This window comes from Tenrec ecaudatus, chromosome 9, assembly GCF_050624435.1.
Source record: "Tenrec ecaudatus isolate mTenEca1 chromosome 9, mTenEca1.hap1, whole genome shotgun sequence".
NCBI classification, from domain to species: Eukaryota; Metazoa; Chordata; class Mammalia; order Afrosoricida; family Tenrecidae; genus Tenrec; species Tenrec ecaudatus.
The window spans coordinates 123331560-123351410 of NC_134538.1; the positions used below are offsets into that span (position 1 = coordinate 123331560).

The following is a 19851-nucleotide window of genomic DNA, read 5'->3' on the forward strand; positions in this document are numbered from 1 at the left end:
TTCAATAAATTAATAATCCTCAGAAAATTTCCCATCTGTATCAAAAACATCTTTTACTCTCAAATGCTTTCTTAAAGCCAGCTTTAAAATGTATCAACTTTTAAGAATTCTTTCATTTATTTCTGTAGAGATAAAACAGTATGCTCTAGACATGTAATTACATATAAAATTACGTGTAAAAATATAATGCTTGATTACAAAGTATTAGATTGATTTTGCTATAAGATACGTTTCAAAAGTATTTTATAAAATCAGCAAAATACCAACGAAACAATAACAAAAAATCAGCAAATTAGTGAGGTACATATAGTGGGTATTTATCAGGCAGAAAGGAAAAGATTTTATATTGGCAATGTTTTCTTCTATCATATAAAAGTATTTTCAATACATGAACCCTTTATTCATAATTTAAAATACTTCTTATTCAAATAAATATAAAAAATGCTTTTGCTAGAATTCCCTGAAATGAAATCCATTTTAAAACATCAAGTATGTTTTTAGAAGTGTCAAAACAGGGCTTATTTTCTCTGTCAGAATTGAGATTACTGTGAATTAAAATATTTGTTTCAAACAGTGTCCCTAATTAAAGTTTTTAAAAGCAGCAGGCCAGACTATTGTGAAGGAATATAAGAAAAACAGTTCAGTTCTGGATAGAAGGGGAAAGCGGAGCCCGGATGGCCTAGTGGTATACATAGGGCTGCTAACCACAAGATCAGCAGTTCAAAACCACTAGGTAGCTGCGCCTGTAAAGAACGAGTCTTAGAAATCTAAGGGGGCACTTCTACCCTGTCCTGTAGGGTGAGTGTATGTCATAACAGACTCAGTGGCAGTGCATTTGCTTTGGTGCGCTGGAAGGGCAAGAGAACATTACAAGAATGTACTCTGAATCTCGGAAAGGAAGCTAAGAGCAAAACAATGGGAAATAGTGAGGGAGAGTACACAAAACAAGGGAACACAGAAAGGAAAGGGAGGCAGAGAAATATGCTCACTCCTGGGGAAAGAAGGATCCCTGGGCTCGGGCATCAAAGTCCAGACTGAGACTAATGTGCTGGTTGCCCTGCCCTCACTTTCCCCCAGACTCTTACTAAGAGGGAGGCAGTCTTAGGCACACAATTATCCCAGTGGCTCCCAGACACCTCTACCAGTTTCCCAAATTTGAGTAATATACTTAATGTTTTAAAGGAAGAAATGCTCTCGACCTGATCTCCTCAAGAGTTTACCTGATGTTACTTGGCACTCAAATCACACATCAAAAAAAAAAAGCTGCCACCGAGTTATTCAAACTCGTGGTGACCCCATGTATTTCAGAGTGTAACTGTGCTCCATAAATGTGACCGTCAAGTGGTGGATGGCCAGACCTTCCTTCCACGGCGCCTCTGGGTAGAACTGCCCACCTTTCGGTTAGCAGTAAAGCATTGCTGTGTGCCCCTCCTGGAAGCTCAGCTTAGATACAGGGACTATTTATGCTCAAAACACTTACAGAGCTGCTCTGTCAAGCAAAACCTTAGATCCCTCTGTGACTACCGCCGTAACAGCAACAGCAGGTAGCCAGAGCTCTCTGTTTGGTATTCCTGCTCCTGTTCCTCTGTGGCAGGTAAGACTGAAGTTTCTCACCAGTTTGCTTTAGCCAAACTAGTACAACCTGGCTTTGCTGTGTTATCTAGCTTTCACCCACCACTTTGGGCGATGATGATTACAGTATTAAACTTGGAGGCGCTAGGTCTGCTCATGCTGCCATGTGAACGAAAGCGAGAGGCAAAGCTAAGTCACAGACTTCACAATGACAGCTGGAGAGGCTGAGCAGTCCTGTTTCTAGTTCTAGCTCTGCCTGCAGCCCTGCTGTTGGGTTCTCCTTGACAAGTTTTTCTATTCCTACTACAATCTTTTTTGCTCATGCTCATTTCATTTTTGCACAACAGTGGGTTGAACGAGTACTATGAATAAAGTGACTAATAATAGATAAAAATGAGTCTACAAAAGATTCTGAGCTTAATCTTGAAAATCTGTGAATCCCCAAAAATGTATGGAAAAATTCCATATCTTTAGTTCCATTTTTCTATGAACTTTTTGAAGCCTCCTTGTATTATCTACATCAAGTTATTAGGGTTAACCAAATCCTGATAACAAAGAGAAGTTTGGAAACTATTAATGTTCAAGGCATTTTTGGTTGCATCAGTGAAAATGTTCACAAAGTCTAAAGAAAAAAAATGAGTGTCAAGAGGATAAAAATCATTTACTGTTTTCACTAAACACATAGGAACACTTAAAAACAAACAGTACGTAAGCACCTGTACTTCTATTCTCATCTGGTTTACTTACCAGTTCTTGTAACCTAAGAAATCCAGGCAAAAGATTTGCTTCCATATCTCTTAGATACTCAGCCTTATCTAGAACCTTAAAAACAAATCAAAACACAGAAATGGAGGTTCAAAATTGACCAAAAGTCCTTTATAAAACATTTACATAATATACTGCCCAATTTGAAGTTTTCTGTATAATACAGAACATTTAAATTTCTAGTTAATTTTACTTTCTAATTTGTTAATTACCCTAGGATTTTTACATTTATAGAAACATATTTCAAGTAGGTTGAGTAAAAACTTTTTTTTAAAGTTTCTCCTTACAGCAAGTCTTTCTACAGTAAATGAGTCATAGTTACATTCAAAAGGCATACTACATTTACAGGCATACAACCAAAAACCCTCTGACCAAATGTTCTTATGTATAAATGAACAACCATTTTTATTCCATTAAAAAATAAACGTCAATCATGTGCTTACAAAAAAAAAAGCCACAAACTGGATGGACCAGAAAGAGAATAAAATGTCGAGTTTTATGATAAAAAAACAAACTTCTCTTGCTTCAACACTACAGCTGCACGATATGTAGCTCTAGAGCAGGCGCCCTCAAACTACGGCCCGCAGCCACATGCGGCCCGCCGAGGACATTTATGCAGCCCGCCAGGTGTTTCTGCCCCGTTTTATTTTTTTACTTCAAAATAAGTTATGTGCAGTGTGCATAGGAATTTGTTCATAGTTTTTTAATTTAATTATGGTCCAGCCATCCAACGGGTCCGAGGGACAGTGAAATGGCCCCGTTTAAAAAGTTTGAGGACCCTAGTAAGCTAGGTTCCAAAGTTATCAGGCTGATTCAGTCATTGTAAAGTGCCTTGGCAGGCTTTCTGATTCAGCATCGGCTGAGGATCATTGCCGAGATGCATTATTTCATTTGTTATTGGTGTTAGTGGCCATCAGGTTGCCAAGCCTTCCTTCCAAGGTACTTTGGGTGAATTTGAACCAGCAACCTTTGGCTGGTGAATGAGCACTTACATGTTTGCATCACTGGGGACAGTTCATTCTTCTGTTAAAATCCATTGTCATTGAGTCACTTTCAACTCATGTTGTAATCTCATAGAACAGAGTAGAACCTAGTTTCTAAGACTGTCAACTCTACCAAAGGAGACTGCCATATCTTTTTCTCCCACAAAGTGGTTGATGGGGTCAAACAGGCAAAGAGTTAACCACTGAGAAAGGCATCTGTGCTATTTCATCCAAAACCAAACTCACTGTCAAGTCAATGCCAACTCATAATGACCCTATAGGACAGGACAGAACTGCACCTGTGAATTTCTGAGATGTGCAACTGCTTCTGGAAGCAGGAAGCTTTGTGTTTCTCCTGTGGAGCAGCTGGTGGTTTTGAACTGTGCACTTTGCAGATTGCAGCCCAACACGTCACCATTACACCGTCAGGGATCCTCTCATGATTTCATTAGGGGTGCAAAATCACTAGCTTGTATCATAATTTCTAAATATACTGACAGGAATTTTTATAAAAAGAACTTTCTCTCATTTGATTATCAGAAATAAAGGAGTTCACACAAGGCAGAAGGGATAAATAAATGTGACTCTTTCCATTTAATTTTCAATTTTTAGAATAACGAGTTGGTGCCTACTAAAGATCCTGTGGCTGCTGTAACAAATTGAGGGTTAAACAACACAGATGTAGTCTCTCTGTTTTGAAGGCCAAGCTCCAAACACATTTCACTGGGCTAAATCAAGGTGTCAGCAGGCTCACCACACACATTGCAGGAAGAATCTTCCTCTTCCAGATTCTGATGGCTGCCTGCATTCCCTAGTTCGGGGACAAGGCACCAATCCTCAGGGAAGCATTTTCAAATCTCTCTCCTCTCTGGCTCCACATCGGCTTTCTCTCTGTGTAATTAATGCTGTCAAATTTCACTCTTTATCTCTTATGAACATACCTGTATTTCCATTTATGGTCTAATGCAGGCGTCCTCAAACTACCGCCCACGGGCCACATGCGGTCCGCTGGCCCACTGAGGACATTTATGGGGACCGCTGGGTGTTTTTGCCCCGTCTGTATTTTTACTTCAAAATAAGATGTGTGCAGTGTGCAAAGGAATTTGTTCATAGTTGGTTTTTTTTTAAACCATAGTCCGGCCTTCCAACGGTTCTGAGGGACAGTGAACTGGCCCCCTATTTAATGGATAAAGAAATCTCCCTATTTCAAAATCTTAAATAACATCTACAAGGACCCTTTTTCCAAATAAGGAAAATTTACAGTTCCAGTGATTAAAATCTGTTATTTTCAGTGGTCATTTTCAAGCACACTGCAGTGTACTGACCTGTTATATAAATTCTCAATCTCGAAACCCCAATATTTCATATGAATGTTTATTATAGTTATATACTTATAAATTTTATCAAATCGAATATTCCATCTATTGGATTTATTATACTTTTGGATGATAAAACTGTCTCATCTTTGGCCAGTGGAAGTCCCTTCAAATTATCCTTTGCCCCTTTTGAAATGATCAGTGATCTTTAATAGTTTGCTAGTGTGTCACTCAAGGAGCCCCCGTGGCTTAGTGGTTATGCACTGGACTACAATTGGAAAGCTCAGCAGTTTGAAAGCAGCAGCAACTCCAAGGGAGAGATAGGGCTTTCTAAAGTTTTAGAACTCAAGGGGCAGTTAGTTCTACGTCGTCTTATATTGACATATGGTGGTGGCTTGCGAGATGCTTCCTATATACTAACTATGGACATGTTACCAGGAGGAGCCAGTCCCTGGAGAAACACAACATGCTTGGTAAAGTAGAGGATCGACCAAAAAGAAGGGAAAACAGTCCATGAGCGGGAAAGACACAGTGGTTTCAACAATGCATTCAAAAACCAACAACTGTGAGGCTGGCACAGACCGCGGCAGTGCTTCCCTCTCCTGAACACAGAGCCTCCACGAGTCAGCACCAAACACGCTCTCCAGTAAGATCAGAGGTCCTAGGTTTGTCTTGTCCATTTTCCGGCCTCAACTGAAACCACTTCTCTAAAGAACTCGGGTTTAAGAACACACACACAAACATATAAAAAAATTCCCCAAACTTTATTAATAAACCTAGTTGAAAATTTTAATCATTCAAATTAGCAGTAAAGTTAAAATTCAAGGAATAGATTATTTCCCTGAACAATCCAAATTGTTTTGTGCCTGTTTTATAATTAATAGACAGCTTGCGACAATGTACAAGAGTAATCATACTTAAGATATTTCATTTCTAATCAGTTTAGACAAAATTAAGTGAAAATTATTTACTGCTAAAGATATATATTAGCTACTCCACTAAGCATTCCCATTATGCAATTTTCCCATCAATCTCCATTTATTCTAATCCAAAAAGATTAATTTAATAAATTGTTCCACAATTTGTCCATTTTCATATGAAATACAAAGCTGAAGCAGCAAATTAATAGTTCATTTTTCTGATTTGATAGTTAATTCACTGTAATTAATGACTTTATGGTATGCTAATGACTGCTCCTTCTGCAAAAGCATATATCAGATGTGGTAGTTACATAATCTGGTGTCAATTTGAGACTTAAAAGAGTGAATGGGCCCCAGTCTGCCTTCCCAGTCGTTTTACTCTTTTTATACTTTATAAAACTTGGCTATTTAGCATTTGCTGGCCTTCATGCCTAGCTTCATACCTTTTAGTTACAAAAATTCCTTCCATGTGAATTTGTCTTCTGCAGTTTCTTCCCAGAAAACCCTAAGCATTCTTTAAGGTCAATCTCCCAAGCTATTAGGTCTTGAAGCTGCTCAGTCAGTACTCAGCCTCGCGTGGCTATCCCACACTACACTCTGCTTGACAACTGGGTAGTACTTCATCCTTTTGTACGTGTGGTCACTATGAGTCACCACCGACTTGATGGCACCTGACAACATCGTGTATCACAAGTTCTCCTGAAGATCCCTTTGGATCGGGATCTATTTGGGATGTTCTGGCATCCCAACAGTACCTTGAGATGTACATAATAGGATTTAAAGCAAACGCATGGCAATTGACTAGCAAACAACTGTTTTCAAGTCGGAGATGATATAACCACATTAAGTTACTTACAATATATACCGTCTGATCCTTGAGGCCTTCAACATTCGTTACTTGTTTAAACAGGCGAACAAAGTCATTAAATGTATCACAGCTCATTTGAGTAGAGCAATCATCTTCTGAAGAATAATGAGTCAACTTGTTTAAGATTTGTTCTAAAAGCAGTCGTATGGTAAAGCATTCAACACAATTCACAAAGACATGTGGGAGCTGAAAAGAAAAACCAACAGAGTTAACTGCAAAGAAAGCGCACGTCAACAATGAGGGCTGTGCTGGATGCAATTCTTCCGCTCTTCTAGAGCTCTGCGCCACCATCCGGCTCTCTGACCCTGGAGGCTGAGCTCTGCACAGGGCTCACTCAGACTCTCCTATGTGCTGGCTCCGGGAGGACTCCAGCATTAACAGAAACTAGTAGGCAACTGAAGGAAGCTGGCAGGGAGAAGAGTTGTCAATCTACTCCTGACTGCCCACATGATGGCCCATGGTTCAACAGTGCTGGTGTTCTCCCACCAAAGGTGACAGCTCCAGGTGAGCAGCCATTTTTCTAACACAGCATTTCCCAAAGTGGGCGACACTGCCCCCCGGGGAGTGCTGAAATAATCCAGGGAGGCTGCAAAAACAGATACCTACACTTTATCCTGAACTATGGGCTACAGAACAAAGGGTTTTCATTGCTAGTGGGGAGCTGTAAAAAAAAATTTTTTTAATGAAAAGAAGGTGGTAAGTCAGTACCACACATACTCGAGTATAAGCGGACCCTAGCCAAAGCACCTAATTTTACCACAAAAACTGCATTAAAAAGGTGGTGAAAAACTCGGCTTATATTTAAGTATATACGGTACGTTTGTGAATCTATATTCTACGAGTGCTGCTGAGACAGGTTCCAGCTCCTCCCCATGGCTTCTGCAGGCCTAGCAGCAGGGACAGCTTCCTACTGCTGTCAGTCCGGGTGCCGCACCACCATTACCGGTCCCTGCATGCTCCGTAGCTCCGTCATGGAACTGACTTCAACTACCCTTCTGGGGCTGCTGTTCACTTCCTGTAGACACACAAAGTCAAGTTTGCCTTTCCCTCTGAATGAGTGGTACGGGAACAATGTTCAATTGGCAAAGGTTGTTATTTATAGTTTTACAGCAACAGAAATGCAAGTACATTTGAGTGTTAAAATTCTTAGCATGAATGTCATTTTTATAATTTTAAGATTATATCCTTAAAGGATAAACAATTCTACATCAAGAGACTTGGGGACAGAAACCATAGTATTCTACTATGGGAGATAATTCATTTAGAAAACCAACAAAATGGAGAAAATTCTAAGAGTACTAAGAAAGCAAAAGACTTGTTCAAGACCATAGGCTATTTTCCTTAAAAAGATATACTAATCATCAGAGGAAGAAAATTGTAGCATCTGACACAGAAAAACTTACAGCTATTTGTAGTGAATTGGGAGGCATTTCTTTCTCAAAGTTACAGTACCAGTCCGGCTGCATTACACTTCCTAGGGCAGTTTCACCAGCATCTACTGACCACCTCCCCTCACTGCCTTATGAACCAAAGGCTACATCTCACCACAAGTGCCTGGCTTCCTATATTTGTGCTCATCATGACCTGTAATGCACGCATAATCTAAGTGTCAGGGGCAAATCTTTTTGTGTACCTGTACCACAAACAGTGATAATGATCACTTATCACACTGATGAAGCAGCAGGAGAAATTCAAAAACAGAACTCGGCCACCAAATACAGGACTTCCTTACTGTGCTTGCATTCTTTTATTCAACTTCCTGAAGGACATTCTCCAGTGTACAAGCTTGGGCAAGGCTCGTGTGCACTCTGACCCTGGAGTCTGGCATGGCTCTTGGCATCTGGGCTTTTAAAATGCATAGGTACTCTGGAGGATCACAAGCTAGAAGTGACAAACATTGTGCTTGGTACTGGAGATCGTCTCAAAAATGTTTACAACCTGGAGATGCGAAACGCACACACTAAAGTCAGAGCCAAGAGAAACATAAATCTGTTGTGACAGATCGTGCACAGGGTGTACAACAGAGAGCATCTAACACAGCACTGTGAACTCAGGAAAGGTATCCCGAGTGTAGGTATAAGGAAATCTGGAAAAATTAAGGGGCATTTGGCAAGTAAAGGGGTAACAGAGGAGAAACAAGTACAGAAAAGCCATTCCAAGCAGAGGGCACCGTACATGCCAAAGCTAGGAGGTAAGAGAGCAGGAACTCTTAAAGCAGTTCAGTATGGCACACTAAATGCGCATTCTCGGAGCTCAGGACTGGGGTTAGCACATAGTGTGGGCTGCCTGTTTTGTAAATAAAGTTTTGCTGAAATACAGTCATGATTACTTTGTTTACGTATCTTCGGTTGCGACCTTCACACTGCAAGGGCAGAGCTGAGTAGTTGCAAGCAGACTGGAGAGGTCACAAATACTATCCGGCCCTTAAGAAAAAGTTTGCCACTAAGGGCGTGCAACAGAACAGCAAGGGGAACAGAGCAATGACGTTCCCATGGAATACCAAAAACAGACTGTGGGGCCAGGGTGTGATACCCCAGCAGACTCAACTGGAAAACACTCCTAAAGGTCAACAAACAGACCTTGAACTAGTCACAGGTTTTTCTTTTTTGTCATTGGTTTTGTTGTTTTTCTTTTGTTGCTTTGTTTGCACTGTCTTGTTTTGTGTGCATATTATTATCTCTGCAGGTCTATCTAGAAAAAACAGGCAGGATAAACAAGCTGGAGGAAAGGGGAATATGGGAGAGGGGGAGGCAGGGTAAAGGAAGTGGGTATTAACAAACCCAGGGACAAGGGAACAACAAGTGATCCAAAATCAATGGTGAGGAAGGTGTAAGAGGCCTGGTAGGGCTTGATCAAAGGCAATGTAACTGAGAGGAATTACTGAAACCCAAATGAAGGCTGAGCATGATAGCGGGACAGGAGGAAAATAAAAGTGAAATAAAAGTGAAATAGAGGAAAGAACTAAGAAGCAAAGGGTTTTATAGGTTTAAATACAGGCACTGGTACAGATCAGAGCTGGAAACACAGGGAATCCAGGACAGATAAATCCCTCAAGACCAATAATGAGAGTAGTGTTCCCTGGACGGTAAGGGAAGGTGGGGTGGAAAGGGGGAACCAATCACAATTATCTACATATAACCCCCTCCTTGAGGGGCGGAAAACAGAAAAGTGGGTGAAGGGAGACATCAGACATAAGACATGAAACAAATTTTTAAAAAATAAATTAACAAGGATTCAAGATGGAGAATTGGTCGAGGAGGGAGGGGAAAAATGAGGAGCTGATGCCAAGGGCTCAAGTAGAAAGCAAACGTTATGAGAATGATGATGGCAACAAATGTAGAAATGTGCTGACACGATGGATGGATGGATGGATGGATGGATGGATGGATGGATGGATGGATGGATGGTGATAAGAGTTGTAGAGCCCCCAATAAAATGATTTAAAAAAAAGTTTGCCAACACCTAACTTAAGATATCAAAGAGGGAGTGGCAATGATTGTTCCTTTTAGTAACTCATCTTTATTGCATGCTTACTATATGCTAGGTGCTACGGTAAGCACTCGACTCATGCAATTCTCACGACAATCCCAAGTGCTGTCCCTGTTAGCCCTGCATTGCAGATGGGGAAGGCACTAAGTGGTAAAGCCAGAACAAGAACATGAATCTAAGCCTCTCCAGTCCCCAATTTGTCATTATACTATGAAAGGTAAACGGAATCTGGCTCATACAGAGTCTTTCTTGTAAGACCAGCAAGGCAGCGGAGCATTTTTTTTTTTGGCTGCAGGGTGAAAAATGGATTGAATGCAGGTAAGAGAACGTTGCAGAACTACAGGAAAGAAATAATGGTAAATAGAACTAAGAGAGCAGCACTAACTATAATTAATGGCAACAGACTTTAAGGATATAAGGATATATAGTAGAGCACGCTTACTGCCTCAATTTATTGGATGAGTAAAGACAACAAGAATTAAGAAAGAGTAAGTCTGGACAATTGAGTGAATGGTGAGGCCATACACTGAGATAGGAAACCTGTAAAGAGAGAGTAAAGGTGATGGGTTTGGTTTTGGACTTGTGGACATTCAGAATTCTCATGATCAGTATTATAAATGAAACAATAGAAAAGACGTCAAGTTTAATATTTTTAACACAGCATTCCTATTTGGGGTGTTCTTTCTAAATACACAGAATGAAAATTAGAGAGAAGGAATACCTTTACAGTCTCTAGAGCTGTATTCAAATAAAAGTTGATCAGAAATGTTTCATGCAGAAGACATTCTTTCAGAAAACAAGTGAATTGGAAGGATCTCCATATCCTTTCCATTCTGAGTCAATTCACATTAGTTGGGTTATTCTTACCTCTGAGGTTTTCAACAAAGTTTGTGTTACATAGGTCTTTCCACTGGCTGTATGTCCATAAATAAAAATGGATGGAAAGCTGAAATGGTGTCTCTAGGATAGAATAGATTGTTATCAGTCTACACATGCAAAACAGAACAGAAACTTATGAACTTGCGTGAGAACATTTTATGTAGTTAAACACAACACAGCATTCAATCCAAATTAATTCAATAGTTAGCATACAGTGGATTCATCATTTAAACTTAATTCGACCGTAGGTGAATTTCCTTTTATGTAAGTAAAATATCTGTAATTATGTTTTACAAATAGAACTTTTACAAAAGGGATTTTACAAATCACAAACGATACATTATTATAAGGAGTCCCTGGTGGCGTAGTTGTTACATCAGACCACTAACTGCAAGGTCAGCAGTTCAAAACTACCAGTTGCTCCGAGGGAGAGAGACAGGGCTTTCTACTCCCCCCATAGAGTTACAGCCTGGGAAGCTCACAGGGGCAGTTCTACCCTGTCCTATAGGGCTGCCACTGTTGGCATCCACTTGATGGCAGCAAGTGGTTTGGGCTTCATTATACATTACTGTAAGGCAGCAGTTCTCACCTGGGGGTTGTGACCCCTTTGGGGTGTGTGTGGAATGACCCTTTCACAGGAGTCGCCCCATTCCTAACAGTAGCGAAATTACAGTGATGAAGTAGCAACGAAAATAATGTTATGGTTGGGGGGGTCACCACCACACGAGGAACTGCATGAAAGGGTCATGGCATTAGGAAGGTTACACACCACTGTTAGAAAGAACCCCAGTGATGGTGTGGCTTAAATGCTGGGCTACTGATCTCAAGGTCAGGGGAAGGATGAATTGTCTGTTCCTATAAAAGGAAGCTCAGCTGTTAACCAAAATGCTGGCTGTTCAAACCCTCAGCCACTCTGCACTTAGCAGTGCAAAGCTTCCGGTCAGTCTGTTTTCATAGAGACTGTAGCCTAGGAAACCTCAGGGGCCAGTTCTACCCTGTCCTAAAAGGTTGATATGAGCAGGCATCAACTAAATAACCCAGCAATAGGTTCAGATGTTTTCCTTTTGGGGGGGACACATTGATATACATCATATACTTATGCTTGTTCATGTACAGGTGCAAAGGTGGCACAGGGCTCATTGGGCTGTGGTTCAAACCCGCTAGCTGCTCCACAGGGAAAACGTGGAAGACTGCTTCTGTACCTTAGATACTTAGGACTTTCAGGATAAACTTGACGCCCTTGACTGCTAACCCAAAACTGGAGGTTTTCGTGTATGCAGCAGTGCCTCAGAGGAAAACACAGCGAATTCTGAAAATTTAGCCAGTGAAAACCCTATGAAACATACATCTACTCTGACACACATGGGAAGATATGAATAATGTTAAACATGATTCAATACCACAAAGGTCAAAATGCTCTCTCTGTGTGTGACCACGAAATCAATACTGTGGTTTTTGTTCATCGCCATGGAGTCCTTTCCAACTCATGGTGACCCAGGTGTGTGTGTACAAGAGAACTGTCCCATTGGGCTTTCTAGGAGGTGACCTTTCAGCAGGAGATCCACAGGCTTGTCTTCCAAGGTGGGTTTGAAACACCAACCTCTCTGTTAGTCCAGCATTTAACCACTGGCTCAACCTAGGACCATTCAGTCAATGCTGCTGCTACTGCTCGGTGCCATGAAGTCCGTTGCGAATCACAGCAACTGTGTGCACCAGAACATACCGCTGTGCCATCCTCATAAATGTTATTGCTGAGCTCAAAGCAGCCATTTAAATCAACAGTAGTCATCCCTACTTTCCCCAAACATTGTACTCCTCACTTATTGACATGGTGAGGTGTCAAAGATCAGGGCACTGTGGGAAAGAAGCTCAATGCGAGTCAAGGGACATGCCCAGTCTTCCATGCTGATGTCCCCTCCTCCAATACACCTCCCCAGTCTCTTCAGATGCTCACCTGGCCTTGCCATGCCCATCTGTGACCTTGAGCCCTCCTGCCAGCAGCCTGTGCCCTCTGTGGCAGGACTGAGATGTTGAGGAGGAACAAGGGAAGGCATTCCATGAGCAACCCAGCTGCCATCCCACATGTGGCCTGGTTACCACTGGACCTCACGTCTACCATTTGGGGTGACCCATAGAGGGAACCTAAGGGCCACATGCAGCCCCGCGTAGGGTCCAGGAGGCACTGCCTGATGATTTTTTTCAGAGCTGTCAGATGATAAGGCAGTTAAGTGATTAATAAGTATATTATTTTTAGGAGGGGCACTTATGGTACAGAATCCCGGTTTACCATTTCCAGGGAAGAAATGCATTTGTACCCCACCAAGAAAATGACTCAGTAACACTATATACATAAGTATAACTGAACATTAATATTCTCACAAGCCACCTTAAGACTTCCTTCTGCCATTTTTGGGGTGGATAATGGAAGAAGATGGTGGGTAGGGGTGAGGGTGCTGGGGGAATGGGAAGAACAAATGAGTCTGACCCTGAACTCTTATTTACTCTCCTTACAGATCAGATCTGAGGCTTATTCTAAATTTGAATAATGAGCCTGAAACAAAGGCCACCAAATTCCGGTAGCTTATGTACTGAACAAGTGAACGCTACAAGGGCTCCGGAGCTGTGTTCACTTCACCTGACTTGGTCTCATCTGACCTATGGGAGGGAGATCAATGGGAGAAGTAGACACCAGACCTCGTCCAAGCTCCTGCAGTTCTGGCAACGCTGTTGAATTTTTAACCCCCAAGTACTGTTTGGCCCATCACTGTTCTCCTAAAACCACCTCCGTACACTTGAATAGCACCGACTACTTCACTGGAATGTGAACTTCTATGGGAATAACACCCCGCAGACACACTCGCGATATAAAACGCTGCTCAGCCGGGTTACCCCCACCAACTCCATCCGTGTACAAGGCGAGGAGGTTTGTGGGGAAATACCCTGTTCCACGAACTTTTTGAAGTCCCCTGGTTTGTTCTGGGCCAAAGCCCGCCTATGCTGTTACAGGCCAGCGCTTCTTCGCAGTGTTCTCGTAAAGGGGCTAATCAGAAGTTACTCAGGTGAAGGTGTGCGAAAAACCTAATAGCCCCCATCTTCCCTGCAACACGCGGCCCGCTGCCCCTCAAGCTAACACGGGGGTAAAACAAGGCAAAACGTAACGCGGCGAGACCGCCCAAAAGCAGACGGCCTGACAATACCTCTCCAAACAAGGACTGCAAGGTGGACACTTGGGATTCGCGACAAAGCACCGTATTTTCCAGATGAGGCATGGTGGCGAGAACGGCTGGGAAGCCGCGGTCCACCGTCGGCCGCGTGTCCGAGAGTCCCGCGGCCTCGGCCCGGCTCCGCTCTCCCGCCGGAAACCGGACTGCGGGGCTGGGCGGGGCCGGCGCGGCGGCGCGGGGTTATGACGTCAGCGCGCACGTGGCGCGTGACGGCCGCTCTAGCCTCCCGCGCCCCGAAACTCTTCTATCCCGCGTCTCTCGTGGCGGTGCTTCGCGGCTGGAGGGCGGGGTTCGCCACCGGAGGCCTGCCCGCCCTCACCCCAGAGCAGGACGCGGGAAAGGGCCGCCGGGAATACCCCCGCCTTCCGCTCTCCCCCGACCCCCTGGAGGTCCCGGGTTTAAAGCCCCAGGCGCTTCCACAAAGATGGAAAACTCGACCATCTTCTCACAGCACCCTATTGTTAGCTGCTGTCGAGTCGGTTCCAACGCAGAGCGACCCCCTGGCCGATCCTGTTCCTTCCTCAACTGTCTGTCTGTGTGTGTGCGCCCCTCCGGGCAGCCTTCCTGCTGAAGGTCTTCCTCTTTGTGTTGCTCTTCCGCTTTACCAACCAGGGTCTGGGCTCTCCTGAAAACGTGTGCCAAGTACGAGGGGTACAGTGTCACCGTCGTTGCCTCAGGAGCATTCGGGCTGTCCTTCTGAGACACGTTGGGCTGTTCTTCTGACAGTCCATGGTATTTTCAGTCTTCCTCTCCAGCACCACAGTTCAGACGCTCCATTCCACCTCAGTCTTCCTTATGACATGCCCCACGTTCATGTGCATAGGAGGCAATCGAAAATACCATGGCTTGGGTCAGGTGCACTTTAGTCCTCAATGTAACAGCCTTGCTTTTCAATACTTTAAAGAGGTCTTTACTGTGTACTGTGCTCTTTGATCGCTTGACTGCTGCTTCCATGCGCATTGATTGTGGATGCAAACAAGACAAAATTCTTCACAATTTCATTCTTCTCCGTTTATCATGATGTTGTCTACTGGTCCAGATGTGAGGCTGTTTATTTTCTTCACATTAAGTTGTAATCTATACTGAAGGCTGCAATCTTTGGTCTTGATCAGCAAGTGCTTCAAGTCCTCATTTTTAACAAGCAAGGTTAGGTCATCTGCCTATCAGAGGTTGTGAATAAACCTTGCTCCAATCCTGATTCTTCTTCATACAATCCAAGTTCTTTGATTATTTGCCTAGCATACAGAGTGAGTACATATTGTGAGAGGATGCAACCCTGTCGCACACCTTTCCTGATTTTAAACCAGGCAGTATTCCCTTGTTCTGTTCCCACAACCGTCCCTTAGTCCATGTGCAAGTTCCCCATGATCAAATGTTATATTCTGGGATTCCCATTCTTCTCAAGGCTATCCATCGTTTATTACAGTCCATGGACTTGAATGCCTTGGCGTAGTCAATAAAACACAAGTAAATATCTTTCCCATCTTCTCTGCTTTTAGCCAAGATCCGTCTGGCATCAGCAATATCATTTGCTGTATATCCTCTTCTAAATTCAGATTGAACCTCTAGCAGCTCCCTGTCAGTGTATTGCTGCATCCCTTGTTGGTTGATGTTCAGCAAAATATTACATGCATATGATATTGAAGATGAATTATTTTAGCATTTTTGGGGGGTCACTTACTTTGGAATGGGTACAAATATGGATCTCTTCCAGTGAGTTGGCCAAGTAACTGCCTTCCAAATTTGTTGACACGAATGAATGAGTGCTTCCAGTGCTTCATCAGCTTGATGAAGCATTTCAATTGGCATTCCATCAATTCCTGGAGCCTTGTTTTTGGGTAATGCTTTCAGTTCAGCTTGAACTTCTTCCTTCACTACCATTGGTTCTTACTATATACTACCTTCTAGAATGGTTGAATGTTGACATTCTTTTTGGTACAGTGACACTGTATTTCCTTTCCATCTTCTGTTAATGCTTTCTCTATCATTCAGTAGTTTGTCCATAGAATCTTTCAATTTTGTAACTCCAGGCTTGAATTTTTTCTTGTTATTTCATTTAAGATGTGCTGAGTGTGTTTGTCTTTTCTGGTTTTCTAGGTTTTTGCACATTTCATTATAATATATTACTTTATCTTCTCAAGCTGCCCTTTGAAATTTTCTGCTCACCTCCTTGACTTCGTTTCTTCCATTTGACTTCACTATTCTTCAATAACAGCAAGTTTCCGTCTCATCTGATACTCATTTTGATACTTTCTCTCCTGTCTTTTTAATGACCGTTTGCTTTCTTCATGAATGATGGTCTTGATGTCATACAACAGCCCATCGGGTCTTCTGTCATTGGTGGTTAATGCAGCAGATCTATTCTTGAGATGTTCTCAAAATTTAGGTGGGATACACTCGAGGACATATTTGTTTTCTCGTGGACTTGTTTTCATTTCCTTCAGCTTCAAACTGAACTAACATATGAGCAATTGATGGTCTGTTCCACAGTCAGTCCCTGGTCTCCTTCTAGCTGTTGTGTTGTTAGTGAGCAGGGAGCGCCTCTTCTGACAAATGGAGTCAATTTGATTCCTGTGCATTCCATCTGGAGAAATTATATATATATATATATAATATATATAATATATATGATATATATAAAAGGAGATATATACAATCTCCTTTTGTGTTGTTGAAAAAAAGCATTTGCAATCAAGGACTCTTTGGTCTTGCAAAATTCTATCATGTGCTCGCCAGCTTCTTCTTTTTTTTTAATATGGAACGCTTCACGAATTTGCGTGTCATCCTTGCGCAGGGGCCATGCTAATCTTCTCTGTATTGTTCCAATTTTAGTATATGTGCTGCCGAAGCAAGCACAATCTCCAACTTCTTTTCTATCTACTGCTCCTTCCTCTTTGTTTCCAACTTTTGTTTTCCAATCACCAGTAGTTATCCATACATCGTGATTGCATGTTTGATTGATTTCACTCTGAAGACGTTGTAGAATTCTTCAATTTCTTCATCACTAGCTTTTGTGGTAGGTACATAGATTTGAGTAACAATTGCATTGATTGGATTTCCTTGAAGGCAGACTGATAAAATTCTATGACCGATGGCATTGTACTTCAAGATATATCTTAAAAAATCCTTTTGGAATTAAACACCATTCCTCTTTATTGTTTCATTCCCAGCATACTAAACCATATGATTTTCTGATTCAAAATGGCCAATACCAGTCCATTTCAGATCACTAATGCCTAAAAACAAACAAAACAAAAACTCACTGCCATCGAGTCAATGCAGGCTCATAGCAACTCTAGAGGGCAGGGTAGTGCTGCTCACTTTATGGGAGTAGAAAGTCCATCTTTCTCCCACAAAGCTGTTAGTCACATTGAACGTCTGATCTTGCCAATCACAGCCAAATGAGTAACCACTACGATGCCAGGGCTCCCCCACTAATGGCCAGGATGTCGGTTTTTATTTGTTCTGTTTCATTTGACTGTACCAGGAAGGGGCTAAGTCCGAGAGAGCTCTAGAAGAAGTACAGTTCGTAAGACGACTGAGCCAGAAAAGAGGGAACGGGGGTTTACTGGGAATAATATTTAGATGTTTTAACTTAGGTTGTTTTAAGTTTCATCTGCAATGGACTAAAAAATGAAAGGGCAAAGATCAGGTTCATTGATTTAGTTTCATCTTTATGGACTGAGAAATGAACAGAACGATTTTGTCATATTCAGGTTTAAGTGTCTCCAGACGCACGCAGGAGCCCTGGTAGCACTGCGGGGTGGGTGCTGGGCTGCTAACGGGAGGTCAGCTGTTCAAAGAGAAGGCCTTGTTCTGCTGCGACATTTCAGACCCGTCTCTTACTGTGGTGCTGGGAGCGCTGTCCCCAGTACTTCAAGTACCAGCAGGGTCAGCCTTGCTGCGGGAAGGTTTCGTTGGAGCGTCCAGACTGTGAGAACAGGAGGAAGTAAGAGGAACCAATTCTGAAAAATCAGCAGCAGAAAACTATGCATAGCAGTGGAGCATTGTCTGCTAGGAGGCCCTAGAGGAGAGCGTCTCAATGAGATGGATTTGCACAGTGGTTACAACAATGGGTTCCAACACAACAGCGATTGTGAAGATGGGGGCACTGCTTTCTTCTGTTGAACACCTGGTTGCTGTGAATCTGAACACACTCAGCAACACCTAACACTAAGAGGATGACCAGGTGCAGACGCCCTGCAGAAATGAGATCTGAAGTTTGAGAGGGCTGCATCACACAATGCCAAAGTCATCTATGGCTGGGTAGTTACATCAGTCCTCTGGGTAAGATTGCCCTGGGAGTGTATACCTTTTGTTTGCTACATAGAAGCCTGGAAATAATTCATTTTTAAAACTGCTATTTTAAGTAGTGTTTGATGCTTATGTGCTAATGTACTGTTAATCCTTTCTTCTATAAGTTATATCTCATACTTATTCTGAAACAGTGTTTCCTGTCACATTTTTTAAAAGAATTTTGACTCTATATAGCCCAAAGAAGTTTTTCTCTAAAGTTTGTCTTTAGTTGATAAATGATCAAGCAGTAGCTTTCTAAATGTATTTTTATTACAGGACCTCAGTTCATAATGTCTCATACTTCCTAAGAGCTATTAACATATATTAGAATTCACATATTAAAAAATAAGTAGCTGATACCAAGGGCTCAAGTAGAAAGAAAATGGTTTGAGAATTATGATGGCAACAAATGTACAAATGTGTTTGACACAATAGATATATGTATAGATTGTGATAAGCATTGTACAAACCCCCAATAAAATGATTAAAAAAAGAAATCACATATGACATTAAATAGGACAAATATTTTGAAATTTACCTCAACTCAAATATATTTTTGGTAGATAGAATTTTAAAATTATATCACAAAAGCAATAAAGAAGTATAATAGAACTATATCCAAAAGTGATTTATGTAGTAAAATATTTTAAAAACCCAGTATCAGAGTGGAATTAAATCAATATTAAATTGAAAAGGCAATTCAGTTAAATTTTCCACTGCAACATAAAAATCAATTATTTTTACATTACTTCTTTTTGGATGTTCAGTATTGGATCGCTAAAGAAAATTTATTGGACAAACTAATTGAACACTTTAGAAAGAGATTACATTCACTTTATTCATGAATATTCGTGAGTTATTCTTATTCCAAAGATAAATAATGAAATAAAGACTCTAGAATTAAACAGACGAGTTAAAATCTTGGCTCAAACATTTGTTAACTACAACCTTAGGCATGCTACTTTTCTCTGGCTTTATTTCCTCATGTGTAAATGGGGAGGGGGAAAAAAGATCTACCTTATAAATTTGGCATCTCTGAATCTCCAGGAAGACATTACTCCCACCCAAATCAGATGGGGTCTCTTCATGGAGTTTCATACAGAACTCGGCCTTGGAAGACAGAGGTGCCACCTCCCGCCACAGTTGCCAACTGTCTTGGAAGCAGAGATCGCGTCTTCCTCCGAAGCACAGACACGTGCTTTCTGTCCAGTGTAGTGAAGATAATGTTTCCCTTGGTAGCAAGATGCTGGCATGATTACTGCCTATTCCAAGGATTCAGGTTCCATAAACTCAGAGAGTTCTCTCCTGTGACAAGACTCACTACATGCACAGGTACCATTTCCTTTTATCTGGCTCCCCCTGTGGGGACTGGGCTTAGAGAACTGGCACCAAACAGTGCTGCCATGGGAGCCTGGAGGAAATGCACAGATCATGTAAGACGTCCTAGAGGGCGGGTGGTCAGCTATAGCGGGGAGTCAGAGTTTACGAATGAAAACATTAGAAAAACTGCAAGTATTTCTGTAGGGTGTTGGAGGTCGG

General features: G+C 42.0%; 1 protein-coding gene and 1 non-coding gene across 3 annotated transcripts in view; both read right to left on the reverse strand.

Annotated features, from left to right (window-relative positions):
* Positions 1–14168, reverse strand: part of ORC5 (origin recognition complex subunit 5) — a 79932-nt gene extending 65764 nt beyond the window's left edge. For both annotated transcript variants that reach the window (XM_075558516.1, XM_075558515.1), the window contains exons 1-4: positions 13990–14168; positions 10781–10873; positions 6413–6610; positions 2320–2394 (exon numbers count right to left, since the gene is read on the reverse strand). In XM_075558516.1, coding sequence (XP_075414631.1) covers positions 2320–2394; positions 6413–6610; positions 10781–10873; positions 13990–14061 — 438 coding nt within the window. In that variant the 5' untranslated portion in view covers positions 14062–14168. The remainder of the gene's footprint in view (positions 1–2319; positions 2395–6412; positions 6611–10780; positions 10874–13989) is intronic.
* Positions 14169–16765: 2597 nt separating this feature from the next.
* LOC142457475 (U6 spliceosomal RNA) lies at positions 16766–16872 on the reverse strand. Its single transcript, XR_012786204.1, has one exon. It is a non-coding gene; the product is annotated as a U6 spliceosomal RNA (small nuclear RNA).
* Between the last annotated feature and the right edge of the window lie 2979 nt (positions 16873–19851).